This window comes from Gopherus evgoodei, chromosome 3 (assembly GCF_007399415.2).
Source record: "Gopherus evgoodei ecotype Sinaloan lineage chromosome 3, rGopEvg1_v1.p, whole genome shotgun sequence".
Classification (NCBI taxonomy): domain Eukaryota; kingdom Metazoa; phylum Chordata; order Testudines; family Testudinidae; genus Gopherus; species Gopherus evgoodei.
The window spans coordinates 6,487,326-6,513,241 of record NC_044324.1 but is presented as its reverse complement, the minus strand read 5'-3'; the positions used below and the strand labels follow the sequence as shown (position 1 = coordinate 6,513,241).

Sequence of the window (25,916 nt, the reverse complement as noted above, 5' to 3'; positions counted from 1 at the left end):
GTGAGAGTTAAAATTGGTTAAATGGAATCAATGACATCCAGTAATAGCAAAGGTCTTGGGTCAGGCTTGTAGCAGTGATGGAATAAACTGCAGGTTCAAATCACATCTCTGGAACATCCCCCGCCGGGATGGGTCAACAGTCCTTTGTTCAGAGCTTCAGTTTGTAGCAAAGTCCCTCCAGAGGTAGGAAGCAGGATTGAAGACCAGATGGAGATGAGGCATCAGCCTTATATCGGCTTTTCCAGGTGTAAGAACCTCTTTGTTCTTCCTGTGGAAAATTACCGCAAAATGGAGTCTGGGGTCACATGGGTCAGTCCCGGCACTTTGCTGAGTTACAAGGCGTGTCTGCCTCCTCTCAATGGGTCAGTTGTAACTGATGGTCCTTAATGGGCCATCAGGCAGCCAGGCAGAGCAAACACTATCTGGGGTGTCTCCCGGAAGCACAGCACAAGTTTGAAATACAGACAGTATAGAGCCAATATTCATAATTTCTACTACAAAATGATACAGACATACAGACACCATAATTATAACCAGCAACCCAGAACCTGGTCTTTTGACCCCCTTTATACAAGATTCAGTTCCACTACAGGACCTTGGTTGCAACCATCTTCTATATGGTCCAAGATTATGTCAATAATGTCACAATCCCACCACCTAGAGACTTAAGAACTGCATTGGGGAAACTGAGGCAGCCACACAGTATTCAGAGGAAACATTAAGAACAGTCCCACTTCCTCACATCCCCTCACTCCCAACCCACAGCCCACTGTCCAGCTACCCCACTGCCAGCTCTGCTGGTGCCCCTCATTCCCAATCCGCAGTCCCTTGCCCGGCTACCCCACCGCCGGCTCTGCCAGTGCCCCTCACTCCCGACCTGCAGCCCTCTGCCGTCCCAGCCTTGGCTCTTTGCTTGGCACTGCTCGCAGGGCAGGACCCCTCCTCCCCCCAGGGGCTGCGCTGAGGCTGTTGAGCTCAGTTCACTGGTGACTCCCCCCCATGTTAACCCCGCGGGCGCTGTGCTCCCCGCAGACATCGTGCTCAATTTCCGCACCACCTTCGTCAGCAAGTCGGGCCAGGTGGTGTTCGACCCGCACTCCATCTTCCTGCACTACCTCACCAGCTGGTTCCTGCTGGACCTGCTCGCTGCCCTGCCCTTCGACCTGCTCTACGCCTTCAAGGTCAACGTGGTGAGTCGGCCCCAGCTGGAGTGGAGGGGAGGGCCCTGGGACTGAGCCAGCCCCACTCCAGCCCCCAGCCAGCCTCCCCCTTGGGCCTCAGCAGCTCCAGCCCCATACCGGCCTCTGCCAGGCTCAGCCCTCCTGGTGGGGGAGCCCCTGAAGTGCCCTTCCCCACCCCTGTGCTCTCTGCCCGCAGTATTTCGGGGCTCACCTGCTGAAGACGGTGCGGCTGCTGCGGCTGCTGCGGCTGCTGCCGAACCTGGACCGGTACTCGCAGTACAGCGCCGTGGTGCTGACGCTGCTCATGATCGTCTTCGCCCTGCTGGCCCACTGGGTCGCCTGCGTCTGGTTCTTCATCGGCCAGCTGGAGATCGAGAGCAGCCGCTCGGAGCTGCCGGAGATCGGTATGTGGGGCACACGCATGTGCACGGGGCACCCCCGCTGCACTGCACCACACACATGCGATTGCACGCCCAGTTACAACAGTTGCACCCACCGTGCTGCACCACATGTGTGTGATTGCACAGCCAATCACAACAGGCAGACACCCACTGCTCTGCATCACATGTGATCAATTGCACACCTAGTCACAACTGGTGCACCCGCCGTGCTGCACCACGTGTGTGCGATTGCACAGCCAATCACAACAGGCGGACACCTGCCACTCCACACCACACGTGCGATTGCATGCCCAGTCACAACAGGTGCACCTGCTGTGCTGCACCACATGTGTGCGATTGCACAGCCAATCACAATAGGCGTGCACTCATAGCTCTGCACCACATGTGATCGATTGCACACCTAGTCACAACAGGCATACACCTGCACCATGTGTGCGTACAAAGGGCACACCCCAACATGCGCATCTGCCACTCTGCACCACGCAGGTGCAATCGCATGCTCAGTCACAATAGGCGCACACCCGCTGCTCTGCATGACACGTGTGATCACACACTCACTCACAAATCGTGTGCACCTGCCTCTGTGAACCATGTACAACGTGGGGGGAGCATGCATAGCTACGGACATACGTGTGTGCACATACATACCCCCCCAGCACACAGGCTGAGGTGCCCCTACTAAGCCCGTCCCCCGCCAGCCAGCCTGCCCCTGCCCTGGGCTCACTCACACCGGGGGCTGGGCCCCTGACCCAGCTCGTCCCAGCCTGGGGGGCTGCTCATGCTCTGCCCCAGGGGGGCTTTGACCTGTCTCTCCCCCCCAGGTTGGCTCCAGGAGCTGGCGCGGCGTCTCGAGAGCCCCTACTACCTGGCGAAGAAGAGCTGCAGATCCCCGGCCAATGGGACGGGCCTGGGGGGGCCCCCCGGGGCCAACTGCAGCCTCAACGGGAGCAGCTGGGAGCTGCTGGGGGGCCCGTCTCTGCGCAGCTCCTACCTCACCTCCCTCTACTTCGCCCTCAGCAGCCTGACCAGCGTCGGCTTCGGCAACGTCTCGGCCAACACCAACACTGAGAAAATCTTCTCCATCTGCACCATGCTCATTGGGGGTGAGGGGGGGCAGGGCACTAAGGGAGTGGGGGGCTGCAGGACACAGGGCTGTGGGGCAGGGCACTGGGCAGGGGCACTAAGGGGGGGCTGCAGAACACAGGGCTGGGGAGCAGGGCACCGGGCAGGGGCACTAAGGGGGGGGCTGTAGGACACAGGGCTGGGGGGCAGGGCACTGGGCAGGGGGCACTAAGGGGGGCTGCAGGACACAGGGCCGGGGGCAGGGCACCGGGCAGGGGGCACTAAGGGGGGGCTGCAGGACACAGGGCTGGGGTGGCAGGGCACCGGGCAGGGGGCACTAAGGGGGGGCTGCAGGACACAGGGCCAGGGGCAGGGTACCGGGCAGGGGGCACTAAGGGGGGGCTGCAGGACACAGGGCCGGGGGTAGGGCACTGGGCAGGGGGCACTAAGGGGGGGCTGCAGGACACAGGGCTGGGGGGGCAGGGCACCGGGCAGGGGGCACTAAGGGGGGCTGCAGGACACAGGGCCAAGGGACAGGGCACCAGGCGAGAGCACTAAGGGGGGGCTGCAGGACATTGGGTGCGGGGCACCAGGGGAGCAGAGCCTCAGGGGGAGGCAGACACAGGGCTGGGGGGCAGGGCACCGGGCAGGGGGCACTCGGGGGGGGGCTGCAGGACAGTGGGTGCGGGGCACCAGGGGAGCAGAGCCTCAGGGGGAGGCAGACACAGGGCCGGGGGGCAGGGCACCGGGCAGGGGGCACTAAGGGGGGGCTGCAGGACAGTGGGTGCAGGGCACCAGGGGAGCAGAGCCTCGGGGGGAGGCAGACACAGGGCCGGGGGGCAGGGCACCGGGCAGGGGGCACTAAGGGGGGGCTGCAGGACAGTGGGTGCGGGGCACCAGGGGAGTAGAGCCTCGGGGGGAGGCAGACACAGGGCCGGGGGGCAGGGCACCGGGCAGGGGCACTAAGGGGGGCTGCAGGACACAGGGCTGGGGGGGCAGGGCACCAGGGGACCAGAGCCTTGGGGGGAGGCAGACACAGGGCCGGGGGGCAGGGCACCGGGCAGGGGGCACGCGGGGGGGCTGCAGGACATTGGGTGCGGGGCACCAGGGGAGCAGAGCCTCAGGGGGAGGCAGACACAGGGCCGGGGGGCAGGGCACCGGGCAGGGGGCACTAAGGGGGGGCTGCAGGACAGTGGGTGCAGGGCACCAGGGGAGCAGAGCCTCGGGGGGAGGCAGACACAGGGCCGGGGGGCAGGGCACCGGGCAGGGGGCACTAAGGGGGGGCTGCAGGACAGTGGGTGCGGGGCACCAGGGGAGTAGAGCCTCGGGGGGAGGCAGACACAGGGCCGGGGGGCAGGGCACCGGGCAGGGGCACTAAGGGGGGCTGCAGGACACAGGGCCGGGGAGCAGGGCACTGGGCAGCGGGCGCTAAGGGGGGCTGCAGGACACAGGGCTGGGGGGGCAGGGCACCAGGGGACCAGAGCCTTGGGGGGAGGCAGACACAGGGCCGGGGGGCAGGGCACCGGGCAGGGGGCACGCGGGGGGGCTGCAGGACATTGGGTGCGGGGCACCAGGGGAGCAGAGCCTCGGGGGGAGGCAGACACAGGGCCGGGGGGCAGGGCACTGAGGGGGGGACTGCAGGGCTCTGAGGCCAGGGTGAGGGGCACCGGGGGGCGGGGGGGGCTGACAGAGGCGTGAGTGGGCAGAGGGTGGCCTGGCGGGGAGGGGAAGCAGGGCATGGAGGGTGCCTGGGGGGGTTAGGTGCTGGGCGAGGCGGGAGAGGTGTGGGGGTTACAGGGGGTGACTGGCAGGGGGGGATCAGGCTGCCCCCCGATCTCTGTACCAGGACCCCAGTGACCTCATCTCCTGGGCACTTTGCATCCCGGCCTCCTGACAAGGGATGGACTCGGGGGGCCCTCGGGGGGATGTAGCAGTGCCCACCCCCAACCGCCTGTGCCCACCCCGTCCCCACAGTCTCACCCGGGCTCTGGATACGGCAACGGGCAGTTGCCATGGAGACGGGTGAGCGCCTGTCGTGTGAGTGGGCGGGTGGGCGGGGGCTTCACCCACAGACGCTGCCAAGGGGGATCACTCCCCCACCCAGCACCCAGGCGCCCCCTGCTCTGCCCCCCCCATGGGTGGCTAATGCCCCTCACTCCCGACCCGCAGCCCCTGCTAGCCCAGACCTGCGCTCCCCCCTGCTCTGCCAGTGCCCCTCACTCCCGACCCGCAGCCCCTGCTAGCCCAGCCCTGCCCCCCCCAGCTCTGCCGGTGCCCCTCACTCCTGACCCGCAGCCCCTGCTAGCCCAGCCCTGGGCTCCCCCCTGCTCTGCCAGTGCCCCTCACTCCCCACCCACAGCCCCTGCTAGCCCAGCCCCGGGCTCCCCCCTTCTCCAGCTCTGCCGGTGCCCCTCACTCCTGACCTGCAGCCCCTGCTAGCCCAGACCTGGGCTCCCCCCTGCTCTGCCGGTGCCCCTCACTCCCGACCCGCAGCCCCTGCTAGCCCAGCCCCGGGCTCCCCCCTTCTCCAGCTCTGCCGGTGCCCCTCACTCCTGACCCGCAGCCCCTGCTAGCCCAGACCTGGGCTCCCCCCTGCTCTGCCGGTGCCCCTCACTCCCCACCCACAGCCCCTGCTAGCCCAGACCTGCCCCCCCCAGCTCTGCCGGTGCCCCTCACTCCCGACCCGCAGCCCCTGCTAGCCCAGACCTGCCCCCCCCAGCTCTGCCGGTGCCCCTCACTCCCGACCCGCAGCCCCTGCTTGCCCAGACCTGGGCTCCCCCCTGCTCTGCCGATGCCCCTCACTCCCCACCCACAGCCCCTGCTAGCCCAGACCTGCCCCCCCCTGCTCTGCCGGTGCCCCTCACTCCCAACCTGCAGCCCCCCAGTGGGTCTCTACCAAGCGCTTGGGGGGAGTGATCAGTTCAGTCTGGCTCTGCTCTGGTGCCACGTTACACGGCGCCTGCCTGGGCCCTGTCCTTCCAAAGCGAACCCAGGCGTCCGGGCTCCCCGGCCAGGCCCGACCCCGGTGCCGCTCTCCCCGCAGCGCTGATGCACGCCGTGGTGTTCGGGAACGTGACGGCCATTATCCAGCGCATGTACGCCCGGCGTTTCCTCTACCACAGCCGCACCCGCGACCTGCGGGACTTCATCCGCATCCACCGCAGCCCCAAGGCACTCAGACAGCGCATGCTGGAGTTCTTCCAGACCAGCTGGGCCCTGCACAACGGCATCGACACCCACGAGGTGAGCCCGCTGCCCTGCCAGCCCCCTTGTTTTCCTACCCCTCCCCTGCCCGCCCCATCGGCTGTCTCACCCCCCCCCCCGGGTGGCGGGCAGGGCCCATGCATCACCCTCTGCCGGACTCCTAGGGGAACGAAGCGAGTTGGCGGGGGCTCATGGACTGGGGTGGGGGTGGGGCCTAGGTGCATTGAAAACTGTGTTCAAATGACAAGCGCTCACTCTAAGAGCGGGGGGGGGTGTTCCTTGGCCTGCTGGCAGGCTGGGGGCTCCACAGGGGGGTGGCCTACAGCCAGGGGGGAAGTCGGGCCCCCAGGGAGCAGCCTGTTTTGTCTCTACTGGGGTTGGGTTCGTGTGTGCCGTCTCTGGGCAGGGCTGGGGCTAGCGTGTGCGGGAGGGGCTAGGCCACCCGAACAGGAGCTGGGTTCGTTAATTCTGCGTCCTCCCTGGCCCCCACCCAGCTGCTGCGGACCCTGCCGGACGAGCTGCGGGCCGACATCGCCATGCACCTGAACAAGGAGCTGCTGCAGCTGCCGGTGTTCGAGGCGGCGAGCCGGGGCTGCCTCCGCGCCCTCTCGCTCAGCATCAAGCCGGCGTTCTGCACCCCGGGCGAGTTCCTCATCCGCCAGGGCGACGCCCTGCAGGCCCTCTACTTCCTGGGCTCGGGCTCCATGGAAGTGCTGAGGGATGACACCGTCCTGGCCATCCTAGGTCTGAGGCATGCCGGGGCAGGGGGGAATCAGGCACGGACGGGGCCACTTCCACCCCGCCCCACACGCACACTGCTTAGTCACGGTGCTGGCTAAGCCAGTGGCTTCACTGTGGATGTGTCCCTCACTCCCGACCCGCAGCCCCCTGCTAGCCCAGCCCTGGGCTCCCCCCACCCCTGCTCTGCTGGTGCCCCTCACTCCCGACCCGCAGCCCCTGCTAGCCCAGCCCTGGGCTCCCCCCACCCCTGCTCTGCTGGTGCCCCCCACTCCTGACCCACAGCCCCCTGATTAGCCCAGCCCTGGGCTCCCCCCACCCCTGCTCTGCTGGTGCCCCTCACTCCCGACCCGCAGCCCCCTGCTAGCCCAGCCCTGGGCTCCCCCCACCCCCAGCTCTGCTGGTGCCCCCCACTCCTGACCCACAGCCCCCTGCTAGCCCAGCCCTGGGCTCCCCCCACCCCTGCTCTGCTGGTGCCCCTCACTCCCGACCCGCAGCCCCCTGCTAGCCCAGCCCTGGGCTCCCCCCACCCCTGCTCTGCTGGTGCCCCTCACTCCTGACCCGCAGCCCCCTGCTCTCCCAGCCCTGGGCTCCCCCCACCCCTGCTCTGCTGGTGCCCCCCACTCCTGACCCGCAGCCCCTGCTAGCCCAGCCCCGGGCTCCCCCCACCCCTGCTCTGCTGGTGCCCCTCACTCCTGACCCGCAGCCCCCTGCTCTCCCAGCCCTGGGCTCCCCCCACCCCCAGCTCTGCCAGTGTCCCTCAATTCTGACCCGCAGCCCCCTGCTAGCCCAGCCCTGGGCTCCCCCCACCCCTGCTCTGCTGGTGCCCCTCACTCCTGACCCGCAGCCCCCTGCTCTCCCAGCCCTGGGCTCCCCCCACCCCCAGCTCTGCCAGTGTCCCTCAATTCTGACCCGCAGCCCCCTGCTAGCCCAGCCCTGGGCTCCCCCCACCCCTGCTCTGCTGGTGCCCCTCACTCCCGACCCGCAGCCCCCTGCTAGCCCAGCCCTGGGCTCCCCCCACCCCAGCTATGCTGGTGCCCCTCACTCCTGACCCGCAGCCCCTGCTAGCCAGCCCTGGGCTCCCCCCACCCCAGTTCTGCCGGTGCCCCCCACTCCTGACCCGCAGCCCCCTGCTAGCCCAGCCCTGGGCTCCCCCAACCCCAGCTCTGCTGGTGCCCCCCACTCCTGACCCGCAGCCCCCTGCTAGCCCAGCCCTGGGCTCCCCCCACCCCAGCTCTGCCAGTGCCCCTCACTCCTGACCCGCAGCCCCCTGCTAGCCCAGCCCTGGGCTCCCCCCACCCCAGCTCTGCTGGTGCCCCCCACTCCCGACCCGCAGCCCCCTGCTAGCCCAGCCCTGGGGGTCTCTGCTGGTTTTGTGGTATAGGGATGGGGATGGGACCCCCCCCACCTCAACGGGCACAGCGGCAGAGGCTGTTCCCCCCAGGGCCCCAGATGGGCTGTAACGCCTGGCGGGGCGGGGGGGGGGCTATGGGCCTGCTACACCCCTGGGTGTCAGCAAACCGCTGTTTGCTCCTAGGGAAGGGCGACCTGCTGGGCTGCGACCTCTCGGGCCAGGAGCGCGTGATCAAGGCCAACGCGGACGTCAAGGGTCTGACCTACTGTGATCTGCAGTGCCTGAGCCTGCGGGGGCTGGGCGAGAGCCTGGTGCTGTACCCCGAGTTCGCCCGCAAGTTCCGCCAGGAGATCTGCGCCGAGCTCAGCTACAACCTGGGCAGCGCTGGGGCCCAGGTGAGGGGCAGGGCCTAGTGCTTGGCTGGGCTCCTGGGGTGGGGGGTTCACCTGGGGCGACCTGCTCCAGCCCCAGTGCCGGAGGGGGGGGGGCTCGCCCTGACCAGTCGTGCAGGCCCAGTGCAGGCTGGTTGTGAGGGTGCTGCCTGTGGGAGCCAGCTGAGGTCAATCAGGGTGACCTGCAGACAAACTCCAAACACTGGTGGAGCTTCCAATACTCAGATTTACCAACCAGCTTCTGGGGTATCTCGCTGGTTACTCAGACTCCAAACAATGCCCAGCCTCAGACCTTCGTCCAGACACACGACAAACGTGATGATGAATTCTGAAAATTCTCCTGGTCCCAAATGACCAAGCCCCAGACCCAGGTCCAGGGATAATGTAGATCCTACCCAAAATACACACTACAGCCAATTCTTGTTAACTAAACTGAAATTTATTAAAAAAGAAGAGAGAGAGAGCGTTGGTTAAAAGATCAATCTACAGACAGACTTGAATTCGGTTCCTGAGGTTCGGGTACGTAGCAGAGGCAGGTGGTGGGAAAGAAGGTGGCAGTGGCTGAAGGAGACAAAGGAAGATAAATCTCCTCGTTGGGGTGGGAGTTAACTGGCCACCTGTGAAAAGTTTGTCCTTCACTTGCTGGAGGATTCTCTGCAGCTTGAGGTCTTCAAACCACGATTTGAGAACTTCAGTAACTCAGACATAGGTTAGGGGGTTGTTACAGGACGGGGTGGGTGAGATTCTGTGGCCTGCGTTGTGCAGGAGGTCAGACGAAATGATCATAATGGTCCCTTCTGACCTTAAAGTCTATGAGTTTGTAGCTGCCAAAAGTCCTTTCAGAAATAGTCCAGAGGTTACAGTCCAATGTCCATATTCAGGGTGACTCCAGTCAATGACTGGGGATCCCAGTCCTTGTGGCTTAAGGTCCCCCCCTCTTGAAACCCAGAGCGGATCTGAGATGAAGCAGGATCGTGTCCCAGGTTTTTATACATTTCCAGCAGCCTCTTGGCCTGAGAAAACAATCGGCTTAACTCTCCTTCTCCCAAACATCCTGGCAATTAGCCCAGGGGAATTTACCCATTAACAGTTCAGATCCAGGTGACCAAAACCTTCACAGAGACAATGATACGATTTCACTCAAGTGTCTTCCTAAATGTTAATATTCCTTTGTTGATCTTCGAATCAGAGCTGTAGCCATAGACAAGGGTTGTTTGCTGACATCCCAAGCCCAGAGCAAAGTCTCCCCTTCTACCTCTCACATTTCAAAGCTCTGCTCACGTCCATAGGTCAGGGCACCTGGGAGGTAATTAACTCTTTCTGGCCCTGTGTCTCACACTCATAACGTCACCCTGGTCTCACCCCACTCCAGGGCAGGGGTTGGCGTTGGTGCCTCCCTGACACCCCCCTCCCCCGAGCCCATGGGGGGGGCCCCTGCCGGGGGCCCCCTCCCTTCCTGTCCCAACCATCACTTAACATTCCTTAAACTTAGTCAAATACCCCCACAATAAAAATGAATCAACACCCAAGGAAGGGGCTGCAGGAGTGAATGGGCGACCAGGCAGAATCCAGCAGCAGCGCAGGGGCTACCGAGTTTATTGCATCCAATGTAGGACGTCTGGTTACCTGCCCTGTGGGCGGGTGGCATCCATGTGCGTTTGGGGCACGGGGCCACACAGACCGAATCCGGGCTTTGGAGTCCAGGGTGGCGGAGCTGAAGGGGACAGACAGGTACATAGAGGAGACTTTCTGGGACACAGGAGAAGGTCCCACCCCTGGTCTGACGGCCTGTGTGCTGGTGGGGCGGATGAAAGTCCCAGGGAAGGAGAACATCCGACTGGAGCAGAGGGGAGAAGATCCCATAGTTGGAACCCTCCTTCCAGGTGATGTTGTGGGCGCCTCTCGCACTGAGGACACCTCTCCCGGGGAGGGAACTCTGGTTGTTAGGAAGAGACACTGAGACAGGTATTAGCTGGGTTTGTGATGACCGGGAGAACCGTATGGTGACTTGCCTGCCTGGTGCGAAGGTTGCGGATCTCTCGAGGCATCTAGACAGACTTATGTGTAGTGCTGGGGAGGAGCCAGTGGTCGTGGTACATGTAGCTACCAGTGACATAGGGAAGGGTAGGAGAGACATCCTGGAGGCCAAATTCAGGCTTCTAGGTAAGAGATTGAAGGCCAGGACTCCATAGTGGCCTTCTCTGAGATGCTTCCAGTTCCACGCGCAGGGCAGTTAGACAGGCAGAACTGCAGGGTCTCACTGCGTGGCTGAGACGATGGTGTAGGGAGGAAGGGTTTAGATTTATTAGGAACGGGGGAAACGTAAGGGCTGGGGGAAAGCCGAGAGGTGCGAAGGAGCACGTGGTTCGAACAGGGACATCCCTTAGGGGAGGATCTCTTCATGGAGATTGTCTAGGGCCTAGTAAGGAGGAGAGGATGGAAGATGGAAAAATACAGGTAGAATCTGATGAGAAAGGGTCAAATGAAAAGAAATCCCATTCAGTTACATCATGTAATGGCAGACAGCTGAAAAGTGACAAGTGGTTAAAGTGCTGATGTCCCAGTGCTGGGAGTCTGAATACTGAGCTGGGTGAACGCGAGGAGATTGATATAACGGGCACCACGGACGCTTGGTGGAAAGAGGATAATCAATGGGACGCAGTCACACCAGGGTACAAAATCTCTCGGAAGGACAGAGCAGGTCATGCTGGCGAGGGCGCTAGATGTGAAAGAAACCGTCCGATCAATTAAATAAAAATAGTAAATGAATCAAACTGCACCACAGACTCTCTCTGGACAGTAATTCCAGGCTGGACCCATAAGAACATAGCGGTAGGGGTACCTCACCGACCGCCTGACCAGGATGGGGATAGTGGCTGTGAAATGCTCAGGGAGATCAGAGAGGCCATTAAACTAAAACACTCAATAGTAACGGGGGATTTCAACTAGCTCCAGATTGACTGGGTCCATGTCACCTCGGGACAGGCTGCAGAGAGAAAGTTTCATGACACCTTAAATGGCTGCTGCTTGGAGCAGCTAGTCCTGCTGGAACCCACAAGGGGGGAGTCAATTCTTGATTTAGTCCATAGTGGAGCACAGGATCTGGTCCAAGAGGTGAATGGAGCTGCACTGCTTGGCAATAGTGACCATAATATAATTAAATTTACCATCCCTGTGGTGGGGAAAACACCACAGCAGCCCAACCCGGTAGTATTTCATTTCAGAAAGGGGAACTACACACAAATGAGGACGTTAGTTAAACAGCTGGATAATAAGACAGAAAATATCATGTTGCCTCTATATAAATCCATGGGACGACTCCCCCCGAGTGCAGATGTGGTCTAAAAAATCATGCCTGGTGAGGAGAAAGTGAATAAGGACGTGTTATTTACTCCTCGTAACACTAGAACGAGGGGTCACCAAATGAAATTAAAAGGCAGCAGGTTTAAGACAAAGAAAAGGCAGTATTTCTTCACACAGCGCAGAGTCACCGGTGGAACTCCTCGCCAAGGGATGTTGTGAAGGCCAAGACTCTAACAAGGGTCAGAAAAGAACTAGAGAAGTTCCTGGAGGCCAGGGGTCCATCAGTGGCTACTAGCCAGGCTGGGCAGGGACGGGGTCCCTAGTCTCGTGTCTGCCAGAAGCTGGGAATGGGCGACGGGATGGGTCACTGGATGATTCCCTGTTAGGGTCACTCCCTCGACGGCCCCCCGGCACTGGCTGCTGTCAGCCGACAGGACACTGGGCTGGATGGACCCTTGGTCTGACCATTCTTATGTCAGCGAGAAAAGGCCCCTCAGGCTGGGCACAGGCATCACTCGAGAATCCCTGGGGCAGGGGGTGGTGAGCTGGTGCCAGGCGTGTGGAGCAGATGCAGGGCCAGGGATCCCCTCCCCCGCACTGACCCCTCCTGCCCCCCCCAGGCCGACACCAGCTCGCTGAATGGTGACAATACTCTGCTGGAGGACAAGGCAGCCGAGGCCGCACAGGACTCCCCGGTGCCCCCACCCCGCTCGCCAGCCAGCCCAGCCCTGGAGCCCTCGTCCAGCCCCCAGCCGCCCCCTGGCTGCCCCCCCTCAGCTATGGGAACCAAGCTGCTGTCGCCCAGGAGGGGCATCCTGCCCCGGACGCAGCACCTGCCACCCGCTGCCGGCCCCCAGGCCCCGCAGCTCCACGGCCTGCCCTGCATGGGGCCCCCCGACCTCAGCCCCAGGTAAGGTGGTGATGGGGGGTCGAGGTGTTTCCTGCTGGTTACCCCGGGGGCTGGGCACGTGGCTCAGATCTCGCTATGCGGCTTTAGGCAATGACACCCCCCCCGGGGCAGTTTGGGGGCAAGGTGGCCATGGGCCTGAGCCCTTTGGGGACACCTAGCCGGGTGGCCCTGGGCTAATGGGGCGGGGGGGAGGGATGGAGCCCCTCTGCTGGGTAGCTCTGGTGTCCCAGGGCCCCCTGGCACCCCCACCCACCAGGCTGGCCATCCCAGGGCTGATGTGTATGTGGGGGGGTTCCCAGCCGGCTCCCCCTGCCCTGTGCTGGGCGAACCTGGGGATGATGGCCGGGGGGGGGGATTGGAGCCTCTGTACCCCCCATGACGGTGTCACTCTGCACTGCAGGGTGGTGGATGGCATCGAGGAAGACGCCTGCGGCTCGGATAAGTTCACGTTCAGCTTCCAGGTTGGCCCCTCAGGCCCGGACTGCAGCAGCCCCTCCACCGGGCCAGGTACTGTCAGCGCCCCGCCAGGGACTGGGCACTAGGACTCCTGGGTTCTCTCCCTGGGAGTGCGGGGCCAGTGGTCCTCCCACGTTCTCTCCCCCGCTCCGGGTGGGGCTGGGGGCTAGGACTCCTGGGTTCTCTCCCCCGCTCCGGGTGGGGTTGGGGGCTAGGACTCCTGGGTTCTCTCCCCTGCTCTGGGTGGGGCTGGGGGCTAGGACTCCTGGGTTCTCTCCCTGGGCTTGGGGGGGCAGTGGTCCTCCCAGGTTCTCTCCTCTACTCCAGGAGGGCTGGGGGCCAGGACTCTCCCCTGCTCTGGGTGGGGTTGGGCGCTAGGACTCTTGGGTTCTCTCCCTGGGAGTGCGGGGGCAGTGGTCCTCCCACGTTCTCTCCCCCGCTCTGGGTGGGGTTGGGGGCCAAGACTCCTGGGTTCTCTCCCCCGCTCTGGGTGGGGTTGGGGGCTAGGACTCCTGGGTTCTCTCCTCCGCTCTAGGTGGGGTTGGGGGCTAGGACTCCTGGGTTCTCTCCCCCGCTCTGGGTGGGGTTGGGGGCCAGGACTCCTGGGTTCTCTCCCCTGCTGTGGGTGGGGCTGAGGGCTAGGACTCCTGGGTTCTCTCCCCCGCTCTAGGTGGGGTTGGGGGCCAGGACTCCTGGGTTCTGTCCCCTGCTGTGGGTGGGGTTGGGGGCTAGGACTCCTGGGTTCTCTCCCCCCTCCAGGAGGGCTAGGCGCTAACCTGCCATCTCCCCTTGCCCCAGAGAGCGGGCTGCTCGCTATCCCCCTGGGCCCCGCGGAGCTGACGGGCGCTGACGCCATCGAGAAGCTGCGGCAGGCGGTAAGCGTGTGGGGGGCTCAGCACGTAGGCAGCCAGTGCCCCTGGCACTGGGCCCTGGGTGGGGCCCAGCAAGTGGGGCAGAGCATTGGTACTGGGTGCAGGGAGCCCCAGGCCAGGGGAGGGGGCAGAAGGCCCTGCCTGGGCGTGGTTCTCCCACCCAGCTTGTGAGCCCCTGCCTGGCACAGGGTGGGCAGCTCTGCCCCTGGCACTCACCCCCTCTCCCTGCCCCCAGGTGGCCGAGCTGTCGGGGCAGGTCCTGCAGATGCGCGAGGGGCTGCAGCTCTTCCTGCTGTCCCAGCCACCGGCTCCGCTCACCCGCCCCGAGGGCACCTTCCCCAGCGCCGCCCTGCTGCAGCCGCTGCGCGTGGAGACGGGCATCTCGGCCTTCTTCCTGCACAGCTCCGCACCCGGCCCGTGTCTCAACGCAGCCTGCCCCCACGCCCGGCCTGCGTCCCCGTGGGCCTGTGCCCTGCCCGCCTCCCACAGCTCCCCCTGGCCTGGCACCCCGTGGACCTCGGCCGGGGGGACGGACGCGGAGCTCACAGCTAACACAGCCCCTGCCCCGGCGGAGCTCAGCAGCACGCGGCCAACGGCCGGCCCAACGGCAGCACCGGGTGGACACCATGGGGCCATGCACCCCCCACAGGCTCCGCCAGCCGCTGAGACGGACCCCCAGGGACCTCCAGCTCCGGCCGCTTTGCCTCTGCCCTGGGACCCGCCCGGCCTGGAGATGGTGCTGCTGGGCTGCCACGGTGCCGTGGGTGCCCCCTGCTGGCCCCGGGAGGAGGGCACAGGCATGTGAAGGCTGCACCCCACACACACACACTGGGATTTTTCTGCAGGGGGCCTGGCCTGGCCGCACAGCCCCTGTAGGGAGCCCCCACAGGGCTCGGGCCTTGTTCCCAAGCCAGCAGTGCCGCGGGGGGAGAGAGCAGAGCTGCCCCCTGGAGCTTGTGGGCCCCCGAGGGCACAGTGGCAGGGCCCCGCCTGGCCTGTGGAGCTGGGGGGAGGCACTGGGGGGCAGAAGGGCTTCCAGTCCATAGGGCTTCCCCTCCCCCTCCCTTTTTACAGTAAAACAGCTGCCTTTGGATCTCTGGTCTTGTGTCTATTTAGGCCCCTGCCCTGGCGACGTGTGGCAGAGCAGCCGTGGTGGGCCCAGCCACAGGCCCCCTTTTGGCAAGGCAGGGTGGGTCCCAGGCACGGAGGGGGCGGAGCCTGCCCTGTTAACCAGGGGAACTCACTGCAGCAGGACAGAGCCTGGTGCCCTCTCTCTGGGCTGGGGCAAAGGGCTGGACTCGCTGCCAGCCACTCCCTGATGCCAGCAGCCCCTGGACACCAGCAGCAGGTTGGACACGTTTATTTGGAAGGGAACATTGTGCAGGTCGGCCCCAGGCCCTGCCCCCAGCCAGAGGGGAGGGGGCAGCCCCAGGGAAGCCTGCAGTGGGTGACGCCAGCAGACGCCGGATGGTAGCAGGGCCCCTCACTGCTGGGGGATCTTGGCAGCTTCGGCCTTGATGAGGGCGATCAGGTCCTGGTTGATGAGGAAGACGAAGCGCAGGCTGGCGATCTGTAGGGGACAGGGAGGTCAGCGCTGGCAGGGCCTGGGCACGGCCCAGCTGAGCTCGGGGGAGCCCCCGCAGCGCCACCACCAGGGGCTCCCTGGGGCACCCAGTCCGGGGGCGTCCAACCCCAGGGGAGCAGCACGCTCTGCCCCCCCACGGCTAGCGGCAGGAAGGCCCATCCCCTCCCCTCAGGCAGCGGGCCGGGTGCTCACCTCCACCACCAGGGGCTCCCTGGGGCACCCGGTCCGGGGGCGTCCGACCCAGGGGAGCAGCAGGGTCTGCCCCCCCTCGGCTAGCGGCAGGAAGGCCAATCCCCTCCCCTCAGGCAGCGGGCCGGGCGCTCAGCCCCACCACCAGGGGCTCCCTGGGGCACCCAGTCAGGGGGCGTCTGACCCAGGGGAGCAGCAGGGTCTGCCCCCCCACGGCTAGCGGCAGGAAGGCCCATCCCCTCACCTCGACCACCGAGTTGTTGTTGAGCTTCCACTTGGTGGCGCCCAGCACGGGGCGCCCGTCCACGTAGATGGGGCGCCGGCCCTCGTTCGCGATGAAGAAATCCCCATTGTTCTTCAGCTTGATGACGCCTGCAAGGTGCAGCGGGGGGCGGTGAGGAAGGCACAGCCCAGCTACCAGGCAGGGCGCTGCCCGTATCACACCCCATGGCTCCTTCGGATGGAGCCCCACAGCCTGCAGCCCCGGGGGCTTAGCCCCGCCTCTGGCCTTCAACAGCCCCGCCCCCGATGGGCATGTCGGCCCCGCCCCTCCATGGACAGAGCTATCAGCCCCGCCCCCGATGGGCATGTCAGCCCCACCCCTGATGAGCATGTCGGCCCCGCCCCTCCCTGGACAGAGCTATCAGCCCCGCCCCTGATGGGCATGTCGGCCCCGCCCCTCCATGGACAGAGCTATCAGCCCCGCCCCCAATAGGCATGTCAGCCCCTCCCCTCCATGGACAGAGCTATCAGCCCCACCCCCGATAGGCATGTCGGCCCCGCCCCTCCCTGGACAGAGCTATCAGCCCCGCCCCCGATGAGCATGTCGGCCCCGCCCCTCCATGGACAGAGCTATCAGCCCCGCCCCTGATGGGCATGTCGGCCCCGCCCCTCCATGGACAGAGCTATCAGCCCTGCCCCCGATAGGCATGTCGGCCCCGCCCCTCCATGGACAGAGCTATCAGCCCCGCCCCCAATAGGCATGTCAGCCCCTCCCCTCCATGGACAGAGCTATCAGCCCCGCCCCCAATAGGCATGTCAGCCCCTCCCCTCCATGGACAGAGCTATCAGCCCCGCCCCTGATGAGCATGTCGGCCCCGCCCCTCCATGGACAGAGCTATCAGCCCCGCCCCTGATGGGCATGTCGGCCCCGCCCCTCCATGGACAGAGCTATCAGCCCCACCCCCAATAGGCATGTCGGCCCCGCCCCTCCATGGACAGAGCTATCAGCCACGCCCCCAATAGGCATGTCAGCCCCTCCCCTCCATGGACAGAGCTATCAGCCCCGCCCCTGATGAGCATGTCGGCCCCACCCCTCCATGGACAGAGCTATCAGCCCCGCCCCTGATGAGCATGTCGGTCCCGCCCCTCCATGGACAGAGCTATCAGCCCCGCCCCCGATAGGCATGTCGGCCCCTCCCCTCCATGGACAGAGCTATCAGCCTCGCCCCCGATAGGCATGTCGGCCCCGCCCCTCTATGGACAGAGCTATCAGCCCCGCCCCCAATGGGCATGTCGACCCCGCCCCTCCATGGACAGAGCTATCAGCCCCGCCCCTGATGAGCATGTCGGCCCCGCCCCTCTATGGACAGAGCTATCAGCCCCGCCCCCGATAGGCATGTCGGCCCCGCCCCTCCATGGACAGAGCTATCAGCCCCGCCCCTGTACCTTGCTTGCGGGAGATTTTCCAGGCGGGCCCCTCCAGCGCCAAGTCCACATCGATCTGATTGTCCTTCGTGGCTCTGCCCAGTGTGATCTGCGGGGAGGGCGGGTCGGGGGTCTGTTAGCAAGGTGCCCTGCTCCCCCAGGGCGGCTCTAAGCACCAGCCAGCCCAGCCCCCAGTGAGTCCCCTCTGCTCCACCCACAAGAGCAGCCCCCCCTCGTGTGCAGGAGCAGGCTCGGAGCCTGCACCACAGCCCCCTCGGGGGCCTGCATCTCAGGGCGTCTAGCTGGGAACCCCCTGCCCCAGCCGAGCCGGGCGACCACGACTCACCTCTCGGGAGCGCATGAGGTAACGCACCATCCTCCCCCGCAGCACAGCCAGCGTCTGGTTGTCAAAGTCTGGGGAGCTCATTCCTGGGCGAGGGAGGGAGAGATCAGACACTCACCCCCCCCCCCCAGGTCACACCGAGAACCACCCTCACCTCCCCCTCCCTAAGTCCCAGGGAGAACCCCCCCACCTCCCCCCCAGGTCCCACAGAGAACCACCCCCACCTCCCCCCATGGGCCCTGGCTGGAGAGACCCCTCGCACCCCCTCCCCAGCATCAGGAGTCCCAGGGAACCCTGCAGCCTAGATGACAGCTCACGGCCCTAGGGGATGCTGGGACTTTGTCCCACACCCTGAGCTCAGCAACGGCTCAGCCCCTCGATCCCCCCCCGGCCAGCAAAGCCCCTCCACGCCTCACCCGTGATGCTGTCCACCAGCACCTGCCACTTGTGGAGCTCCTGCTCCAGCTGTCGGATCTCCCGTTTCTGGCGCCTGTCGGCCACGGTCAGTTCTGCAAGGAGGGAAGTGCAGGGGCAGCTTGGGCCAGCCCAGGCACCTGGCACAGGCCCTACGAGGGTGACGGGGTCCTGGGGAGAAAGGGCTGGCTCGGGAAGGTGATATGCAGCCTCTCCCCTCCAGGGGGCACTGGCTCCCACCTGGCCTGAGGGCAGGGATTTGGCTGGCTCGGGGGGCAAGGAATGGGGCCTTTCCCCTGTAGGGAGCACCGGCTCTGATCCGGCCCCAGGGCGGGGGACTGGCTGGCTCGGGGGGCAAGGAATGGGGCCTTTCCCCTGTAGGGAGCACCGGCTCTGATCCAGCCCCAGGGCAGGGGACTGGCTGGCTCGGGTGGGCGAATGGGGCTGGGGCCTGTCCCCTCCAGGGGGCACCAGCTCTGATCCAGCCCCAGGGCAGGGGACTGGCTGGCTTGGGTGGGAATGGGGCTGGGGCCTGTCCCCTCCAGGGGCACTGGCTCTGATCTGGCCTCAGGGCGGGAGACTGGCTGGCTCAGGGGGTGGGGAATGGGGCATGGGGCCTGTCCCCTCTAGGGGGCACCAGCTCTGATCCGGCCCCAGGGTGGGGGACTGGCTGGCTTGGGAGGGGAATGGGGCTGGGGCCTGTCCCCTCCAGGGGGCACCGGCTCTGATCCAGCCCCAGGGCAGGGGACTGGCTGGCTCGGGTGGGCGAATGGGGCTGGGGCCTGTCCCCTCCAGGGGGCACCAGCTCTGATCCAGCCCCAGGGCAGGGGACTGGCTGGCTTGGGTGGGAATGGGGCATGGGGCCTGTCCCCTCCAGGGGCACCGGCTCTGATCCGGCCCCAGGGCGGGGGACTGGCTGGCTCGTGTGGGCGAATGGAGCTGGGGCCTGTCCCCTTCAGGGGGCACCGGCTCTGATCCAGCCCCAGGGCAGGGGACTGGCTGGCTTGGGTGGGGGAATGGGGCTGGGGCCTGTCCCCTCCAGGGGCACTGGCTCTGATCTGGCCTCAGGGCGGGAGACTGGCTGGCTCAGGGGGTGGGGAATGGGGCATGGGGCCTGTCCCCTCTAGGGGGCACCAGCTCTGATCCGGCCCCAGGGTGGGGGACTGGCTGGCTTGGGAGGGGAATGGGGCTGGGGCCTGTCCCCTCCAGGGGGCGCTGACCCAATGTCAGGGCAGAAGGGCTGGATGGGGCTGTGGTAACGGGTCTGAGGCACAGCCCTAACCAAACCTGCCAGGGGTCGGGGTATCCCCCCACCCTCCCAGGAGCCCCTCGGCTCCCCTACCCAGCGCCCCGGGGCAGGGAGCGGAGCGAAGGCCCCACCAGACTCACCATGCTCTAGCACATCATCCCTCACGTCCCTGCGGGGAAGGGACAAGGGAGGGGTCAGGTAACTGCCCTCGTACCCACACCCACGGGATGCCGCACAGGCCGGATCCCCAACACGCCAGCCCCTGGACCCAGCCCCAGCACGGGCCCTCTGCGGCCACCTGCTGCCATGTCTGCCCCGCAGGGCGCCAGGGGCAGCTGGGCCTGCTCGGCCCCAGGCAGCGGGCCAAGCTGCAGCCAGCCGGAGCTGGGCTCCAGGGGCCAGGAAGCGCCAGGCAGCAGCTGGTGCGGGTCAGACTGGGTGGCACCAGGCTGCCCAGGGGGTCTGGCCCTGGCGGGAAAGAGCCCCCAGCAAGCCCCCCCACGGACACTCACTTCAGCTTGCTGTCATCGATCATGTCCTCCGCGTCGGAGAAGTTCAGCACCTGGTCCCCCTTGGGGAGCGGCTGCACTGAATGGAAGCAGAGGGTGGAGGGAGGGTTAGCACAGTCGCAGCCCTAGCCCCCTGCTCTGGGGCCAGGCGGGGCAGCCGCAGGGAGCGGGGGGCTGGCGGTCTGGCCAGGCCGTACCTGTCTGGTCGTCCAGGAGGTAGTACTGCTTCATGAGCTGCCAGTAGACCTGCAGGGCCTTGGCCGTGCGCGCCGGGTAGAATGTCTCGGGGTGCTTGTGCAGCAGGCCCTGGAAGGTGTCCAGCGTGGGCTGGCTGGTCTGTGGGAGACGGGGCACTGCAGCTTCCATAAACCACCACTAGCCCCCAGCTCCGGGACACGGCTGGACCCCAAGCCGGCAGGGGGAGCCTGGGGGTTCGAGGTCAAGGCCCGGGAACATGCCAGGGCTCGGCCCAGGAGGCTCCGCTGGGCAGGGCCATGGGGCCGGAGCATGGCCTGGTGACTCTCTCAACGCTTTCCTATGGCATCGACCCCTTGGGATTTGTGTGCGGGCAGCACCCAGAGCTGGGGCGCGAGCGCTGGGCAATCGGGGTGTCTGTGCTGTGGATGAGGAGCCAGGAACCATCCAGGCCAGGCCAGTGCAGCTCCCACACGATGGGGCTCCCTGGGGGGCACTGGAACCGTTTGGCTGCAGGGCGCTTTGGCAAAGGACACCCGGCAGGATGCTCTGCAGAGACGACCCTTCCTCCCCGGGGCAGAGGGAGCCGAGTGCCTCCCGGGTCCAGACTCTCACCCCCAGCTGGCAGGGAGGGGACTCCGGGGTCCCTTGTTAATTCCCTTTTGCCAGGAGCATGAGTCCGAGTGGCACTGCGCCCTGCGCGCACAGGGAGGGCTGAGGGGTACCGGGGGGCTGTTCCGATCCCAACTGGCCCAGCGTCCGGGTATCACCGCGCCCTGAGCACAGGGGGAGGGCCGAGCGGGCACCGGCTGCCCAGGCTGTTCTGATCCACCTGGCCCAGCGTCCGGGTGTCACCACGCCCTGAGCGCAGGGGGAGGGCCGAGCGGGCACCGGCTGCCCAGGCTGTTCTGATCCACTTGGCCCAGCATCCGGGTGTCACCGCGCCCTGAGCGCAGGGGGAGGGCCGAGTGGGTACCGGCTGCCCGGGCTGTTCCGATCCCACCTGGCCCAGCGTCCGGGTGTCACCGCGCCCTGCGCATAAGGGGAGGGCTGAGCCTTACCGATCCCACCTTGCTCAGCAGCTGCTCCTCGGCTTTGCTGAACAGCACCTTGCTCTGGATGGCTGTGATGGCTTCGGGGTGCAGCTGTCGCATGGCCTGACAGGCCAGCCTGGGGAGGGGATGGGACGTCGTCAGCTACCGACTCAGATTTCATGTCTCTGATGCCAAGCAAAGGGAGGGGCTCTTCCCCTCAGATTCACTGCTCCCCAGAGCCGCAGCGGGGGGCTGTGACATTATGAGTGTGATATAATAGCTCATTGACATGGGACAGGACCAGAGTTAATTAACTCAAAGACCCACCTGACCCAAGGCCAAAAGCTAGGAAGGTATGGAAGTGAGCAGAGCTTTGAAATGCAGCCGGCACTGTTAGAGGTAGAAGGGGAGGTGTTTGCTCAGGGCATGAGATGTAACCAAACAAGCCTTGTCTACTGCTATAGCTCTGATTCCAAGATCAAAAAGGGAATATTAACATTTAGGAAGATACTTGAGTGAAATCGTATCATTGTCTCCGTGTCTCTTTGAAGGTTTTGGTCACCTGGATCTGAACTGTTAATGGGTAAATTCCCCTGGGCTAATTGCCAGGATGTTTGGGAGAAGGAGAGTTCAGCCGATTGTTTTCTCAGGCCAAGAGGCTGCTGGAAATGTATAAAAACCCTGGGACAGGATCCTGCTTCATCTCAGATCCGCTTTGGGTTTCAAGAGGGGGAAACCTTAAGCCACAAGGACTGAGATCCCCAGTCACTGACTGGAGTCACCCTGAATATGGACACTGGACTGTAACCTCTGGACTATTTCTGAAAGGACTTTTAGCAGCTACAAACTCACCTCTGCTACGTACCTGAACCTCAGGAACTGAATTCAAGTCTGTCTGTAGATTGATCTTTTAACCAACGCGCGCTCTCTCTCTTTTCTTTTTTAATAAATTTCAGTTTAGTTAACAAGAATTGGCTGTAGTGTGTATTTTGGGTGAGATCTAAGTTATAATTAGACCTGGGTGTGTGGCTGATCCTTTGGGATTGGAAGAACCTTTTCTTTTATACGATGAGATAGGATGATGATTCCTGAAAATCCTATTTGACACGTGTCTGGATGGAGGCCTGAGGCTGGGCATTTTAAGGGAACTGAGTTGACTGGACTTCTGAGTAACCAGCAAGATACCACGGAAGCTGTTTTGTGCTGGTTTGGTAAATCTAAGGATTGGCAGATCCACCAGCATCGGGGGTTTGTCTGCCCCGTTCTGTTTGCAGTTCATCCTGATTGAGTGACCTCTGCTGGCTCCCGCAGGCAGCATCATCACAGGGGGGTGGGGGACTCCTCATACCACTCCCCAGCCACCCCTCTGGGTGAGTGACCAGCCTTGCCTGCAGCAGCAGGGCCTGCCCCATGGGTGGCCGGTCCGGCAGAGCCCAGCTCCCGGGCCCAGTGGCCTGGCACTCACTTGGAGATGACTGGGTCGTAGAGCAGCGCGTACCACCTCTCCTGGATCTCCCGCAGAGTGAAGCGGCAGCTGAACTTCACGCCCAGGTGGACCGAGGTCAGGTCGTTGGTCTGCAGGGGCCCGAAGAGAGGCCAGACTCAGGGCTGTGTCCCCCGACCCAGAGCGCCTCTCACGGCCATTGTCACTGAAACAGCCACCACGGGCAACGCTTCTCAGCCTCAGGCACCAGAGCGAGGACTGAGCTGAGGGGTCTGGGAACCAGCCAGGGCTGAGGTTTAGGGCACCGGGCCTAGCACCCCAGGTCTTGGTACAAGGTGCTGGGCAGGTGGCCAGACCTTGACAGAACAGCCCCCCAGCACCACGGGCCCCACACCAGGAACTCTGCTGACCTCCCACTCCCTGCTGGGACCTTTCCCATGCACGCCAGCCTGGCCAGGCCCTGCTTAGCAGGATGGCAGCATTACCTGCAGCACAGCATTGATGAGCAGCAGGTCATCCGCAGGCTTCCAGCGGCCCAAGTCCTTCGTTACCTGCAGGGGCTGTTTGCTTTTCTTCATCCGCTTGGGGAGGCTGGGGTTCGGGACCAGGCTTGGGGTGACGGGTGCAGAGACGGATTTGGAGACCTGCACGAGCCGGGAATGGAGCTCAAAGCGATCTTGTGTCTGGCCAGCGGGGTCCACTGCTGCAGGCCATGATGGGCGGACGGGGGCTGCACATCACACCCCCTCACCCAACCCAGCCAGCCCTCGTCCAGGGGGCAGCACGTGGCCCCAGCTCCTGAGCAGGACATGCCCAGAGAACGCAGGCGTTTGAGCATCGATGATGCTTCACGCTTACCCGTCCAAAGCCCAGACAGCGGGGCCGGAGCCAGGAAGCGAACTGGCTGCAGGCAGAGAATGAAACTGACTGGGTCTGGCTCCACCGCCCACCAGCAGAGGAACCAGGCCCCACAAGGGAGAACAGGAGCTACCAGAGGCTCTGCCCAGCAAGTCACGGCATGGTAGGAAAGGCTGCTGACTGCCATGGTGATGGTGTCCCTTTGGCATGGTCGCTGAGGGGCTCTGTGGCTCCCAAGTTCTGTCCCAAGCTGGATGCAGGAGCCTCCCACCCTGTGCCCCTTCAAATCTTGCCAGGGGGAGGTGTCTCTGCTGAGCCAGGCGTGTGTGTTCTTCCCCCCAGGGAGCTGCAGGATCTACTGGCCGACGGCTCTCTCTGTTCCCCCCACCTCTCAGGGATAAAGCCACCCAGGCTCTCCATGCTTCAGGGCTAATCTCCAGCCAGAGGTCAGGAAGAACCCTCCTCCCCACAGCATAGTGTCTCCTCCCCGACACACCCAGCCTTAGGCACTGTTAGAGAAGAGGGACTAGGGCCATGCTCCGGATCGGACAGGGCACCAGGCCCTGCAGGGTGCTGCCCATCCTCCTTCCTCCCTCACCTTCTTCTTCTCGCTGGAGGAGGGCTCGCTGCCTGAGCAGCGGCCTGGCTCCACCCCACTGGGCCCCTTGGCCCGGCTGGACGACTTGGCGAGGCTGCTCTCTACCAGCTCATCATCGAACTTCTTTCTTTTGATGAACCTAGTGGGACAAACGCAGCCCCAGGTCAGGCCCCTCCACCCACCTGCCGGTGCCGGCCCCGCTGCACCCCTGGAGCCAGCTCCCCACTCCCCAAACAGCTGCATGCTGGGTCTGGGGCGCCCTCTGCTGGCTCCGAGTCCAACCATCACTGCAGCCAAGGCGTTTCCCTGGTTGCGGCCGGTGAGCCGGGCTCCAGGCCTGATGCTGCTTTACAGGAATGGTGTTGAGTTAGCAGCACCTGGTTCATCACAGGACATCAGGGAGCCCCAAGTCCCACCTTCCCACCCCCCTCTCTGGGACTGCCCTGGACTAATCCATCCTTACCGGCAGAGGGGGTCCCTGCACCCCCTCCTCACGGCCCTTGGCCCTTCCTGGGTACCTGGAGGAGCTCCGCCGTTTGGGGATGGTGCCCAAGACCTGTGACGCGCTCCTCTTCTGTCCCGCCAGCGACTCCTCGTCTTCAGAGCGGCTCGCCGTGCCTGACGCCATCAGTCCGGAGTCCAGCACGTCTGCACGGGGACAGAGCCTCACCCCTCCACATCAAAGGAATCAGACGCCAGGCATCACACTGCGCTCGGCCACAGAGAACCTGCGCTCCCTTGCGCCAGCCTGCCCAACGCCAGGGAGCAGCTGGCTGTGGGCAAACCTTACGTTATATGGCAGAACGCCCTAGAGACCAGAGATCCCAGAATGCAAAGCTCCCCACAGCTCCAGAGAGGGAGACCCCCACAGCATGGATCTGATAGAGAGATCACGTGACATTCCACTCAAATGCAGCCCACTCTGCAGAGGAACGCGGCGCTGGCTAACAGCTCACAACAACACTGCACAGCGATTTATCATCTGCACTGTGGCAGCACCCAAAGACTCAATCAGGGCCCCGCCGGACTGGGCCCTGGGCACACGGTCCCTGCCCGGAAGATCTCGCGATCCAGGCCAGGAAGCGACAGAGGTGCCCAGACCCAGTGGAACTGCAGGAGACGTGGCTGGCAGAGCAGAAGTAACTCCCAGGGGAGCGGGGCCAGGACGCTCAGGGCTCCTCTGAACGGGAATGCGGCACCTCCAGCAGGGCGGGCGCCCGTCCGCCCCCGCCTGACCTGAGCCCCGCGAGGAGACCCCCGGCCCTGCGGGGTGGGAACCCAAGGGGGAAGGGGCTCCCCAGGGCGCACAGACAGGGCCGGTCAAGGGCTCACACGCTGCCCCGGGGCCCAAGGGGGAACCCAAGGGGGAAGGGGCTCCCCAGGGCGCACAGACAGGGCCGGTCAAGGGCTCACACGCTGCCCCGGGGCCGCTGCGGACGCCGGGCAGGTGGGAGCGGATTCGCCAGCCGCCCCCACGGAGCCCGCAGAGACCCCCAGCACCGGCCGGCTCTGCGGCGCCAGGCTGGGCTGCTATGGAGACCCCCCCCCGGGACAGACCCCTCCCCCCAGTCCCAGCCGCCGCCCGGGGAGCCACGGGTAGGGAAACTGAGGCACGATGAGACAAGCCGCTCCCCGCTCGCCCCCCCCCACCCCGATCGCGCAAGGAGTCAGCAGCGCAGCTCGGGGGGACCCAGGCGTCCTGGCTGGGTCTGGGGGCAGGGGTCTCTCCCGGGGGGGGTCTCCATAGCAACCCCATCCTCTCCCTGACATTGATCAGGCGCATGCGCGCTCGGACATTGAGTCTGACTCCCCGCTGCAGGCCGCGCATGCGCAGTCACCCCGCCGGCCAGGCGCCCTCTCACCGGGACGCGGCAGCCCCGCGATCTCACCATTCCCCGGTGCGGCGGCTCCGTCTGCTCCAGTGGCGGCCGTCAGGCAGGAGCCGCCATCCGCAGAGGCTGCGCACTTCCGGAAGAAT

General features: G+C 64.8%; 2 protein-coding genes across 5 annotated transcripts in view; one reads left to right on the top strand and one right to left on the bottom strand.

Moving 5' to 3' along the window:
- Positions 1 to 14,966, top strand: part of KCNH3 (potassium voltage-gated channel subfamily H member 3) — a 28,520-nt gene extending 13,554 nt beyond the window's left edge. The window contains 10 exon segments of the mRNA XM_030554742.1: positions 1,033 to 1,190; positions 1,378 to 1,585; positions 2,404 to 2,685; positions 5,688 to 5,887; positions 6,343 to 6,592; positions 8,124 to 8,335; positions 12,256 to 12,545; positions 12,946 to 13,052; positions 13,800 to 13,876; positions 14,109 to 14,966. Coding sequence (XP_030410602.1) covers positions 1,033 to 1,190; positions 1,378 to 1,585; positions 2,404 to 2,685; positions 5,688 to 5,887; positions 6,343 to 6,592; positions 8,124 to 8,335; positions 12,256 to 12,545; positions 12,946 to 13,052; positions 13,800 to 13,876; positions 14,109 to 14,678 — 2,354 coding nt within the window. The 3' untranslated portion in view covers positions 14,679 to 14,966.
- Positions 14,967 to 15,217: 251 nt separating this feature from the next.
- MCRS1 (microspherule protein 1) lies at positions 15,218 to 25,916 on the bottom strand. Of its 4 annotated transcripts, none has more exons than XM_030554793.1 (14): positions 25,828 to 25,916; positions 24,457 to 24,711; positions 23,939 to 24,077; positions 22,968 to 23,126; positions 22,504 to 22,613; positions 21,066 to 21,174; positions 20,007 to 20,145; positions 19,813 to 19,888; positions 19,441 to 19,469; positions 18,054 to 18,146; positions 17,641 to 17,723; positions 17,316 to 17,403; positions 15,892 to 16,019; positions 15,218 to 15,443 (listed from the first exon to the last, which is right to left on the bottom strand). In XM_030554793.1, the coding sequence occupies exons 2-14, from the start codon at positions 24,564 to 24,566 to the stop codon at positions 15,357 to 15,359; spliced, it is 1,350 nt and encodes a 449-aa protein (XP_030410653.1). In that variant the 5' UTR covers positions 24,567 to 24,711; positions 25,828 to 25,916; the 3' UTR covers positions 15,218 to 15,356. The 4 variants fall into 4 exon arrangements, with proteins under 4 accessions (XP_030410653.1, XP_030410655.1, XP_030410654.1 ...); XM_030554795.1 differs by having other exon boundaries at positions 24,457 to 24,586; positions 25,828 to 25,909; XM_030554794.1 differs by having other exon boundaries at positions 24,457 to 24,816; positions 25,828 to 25,887.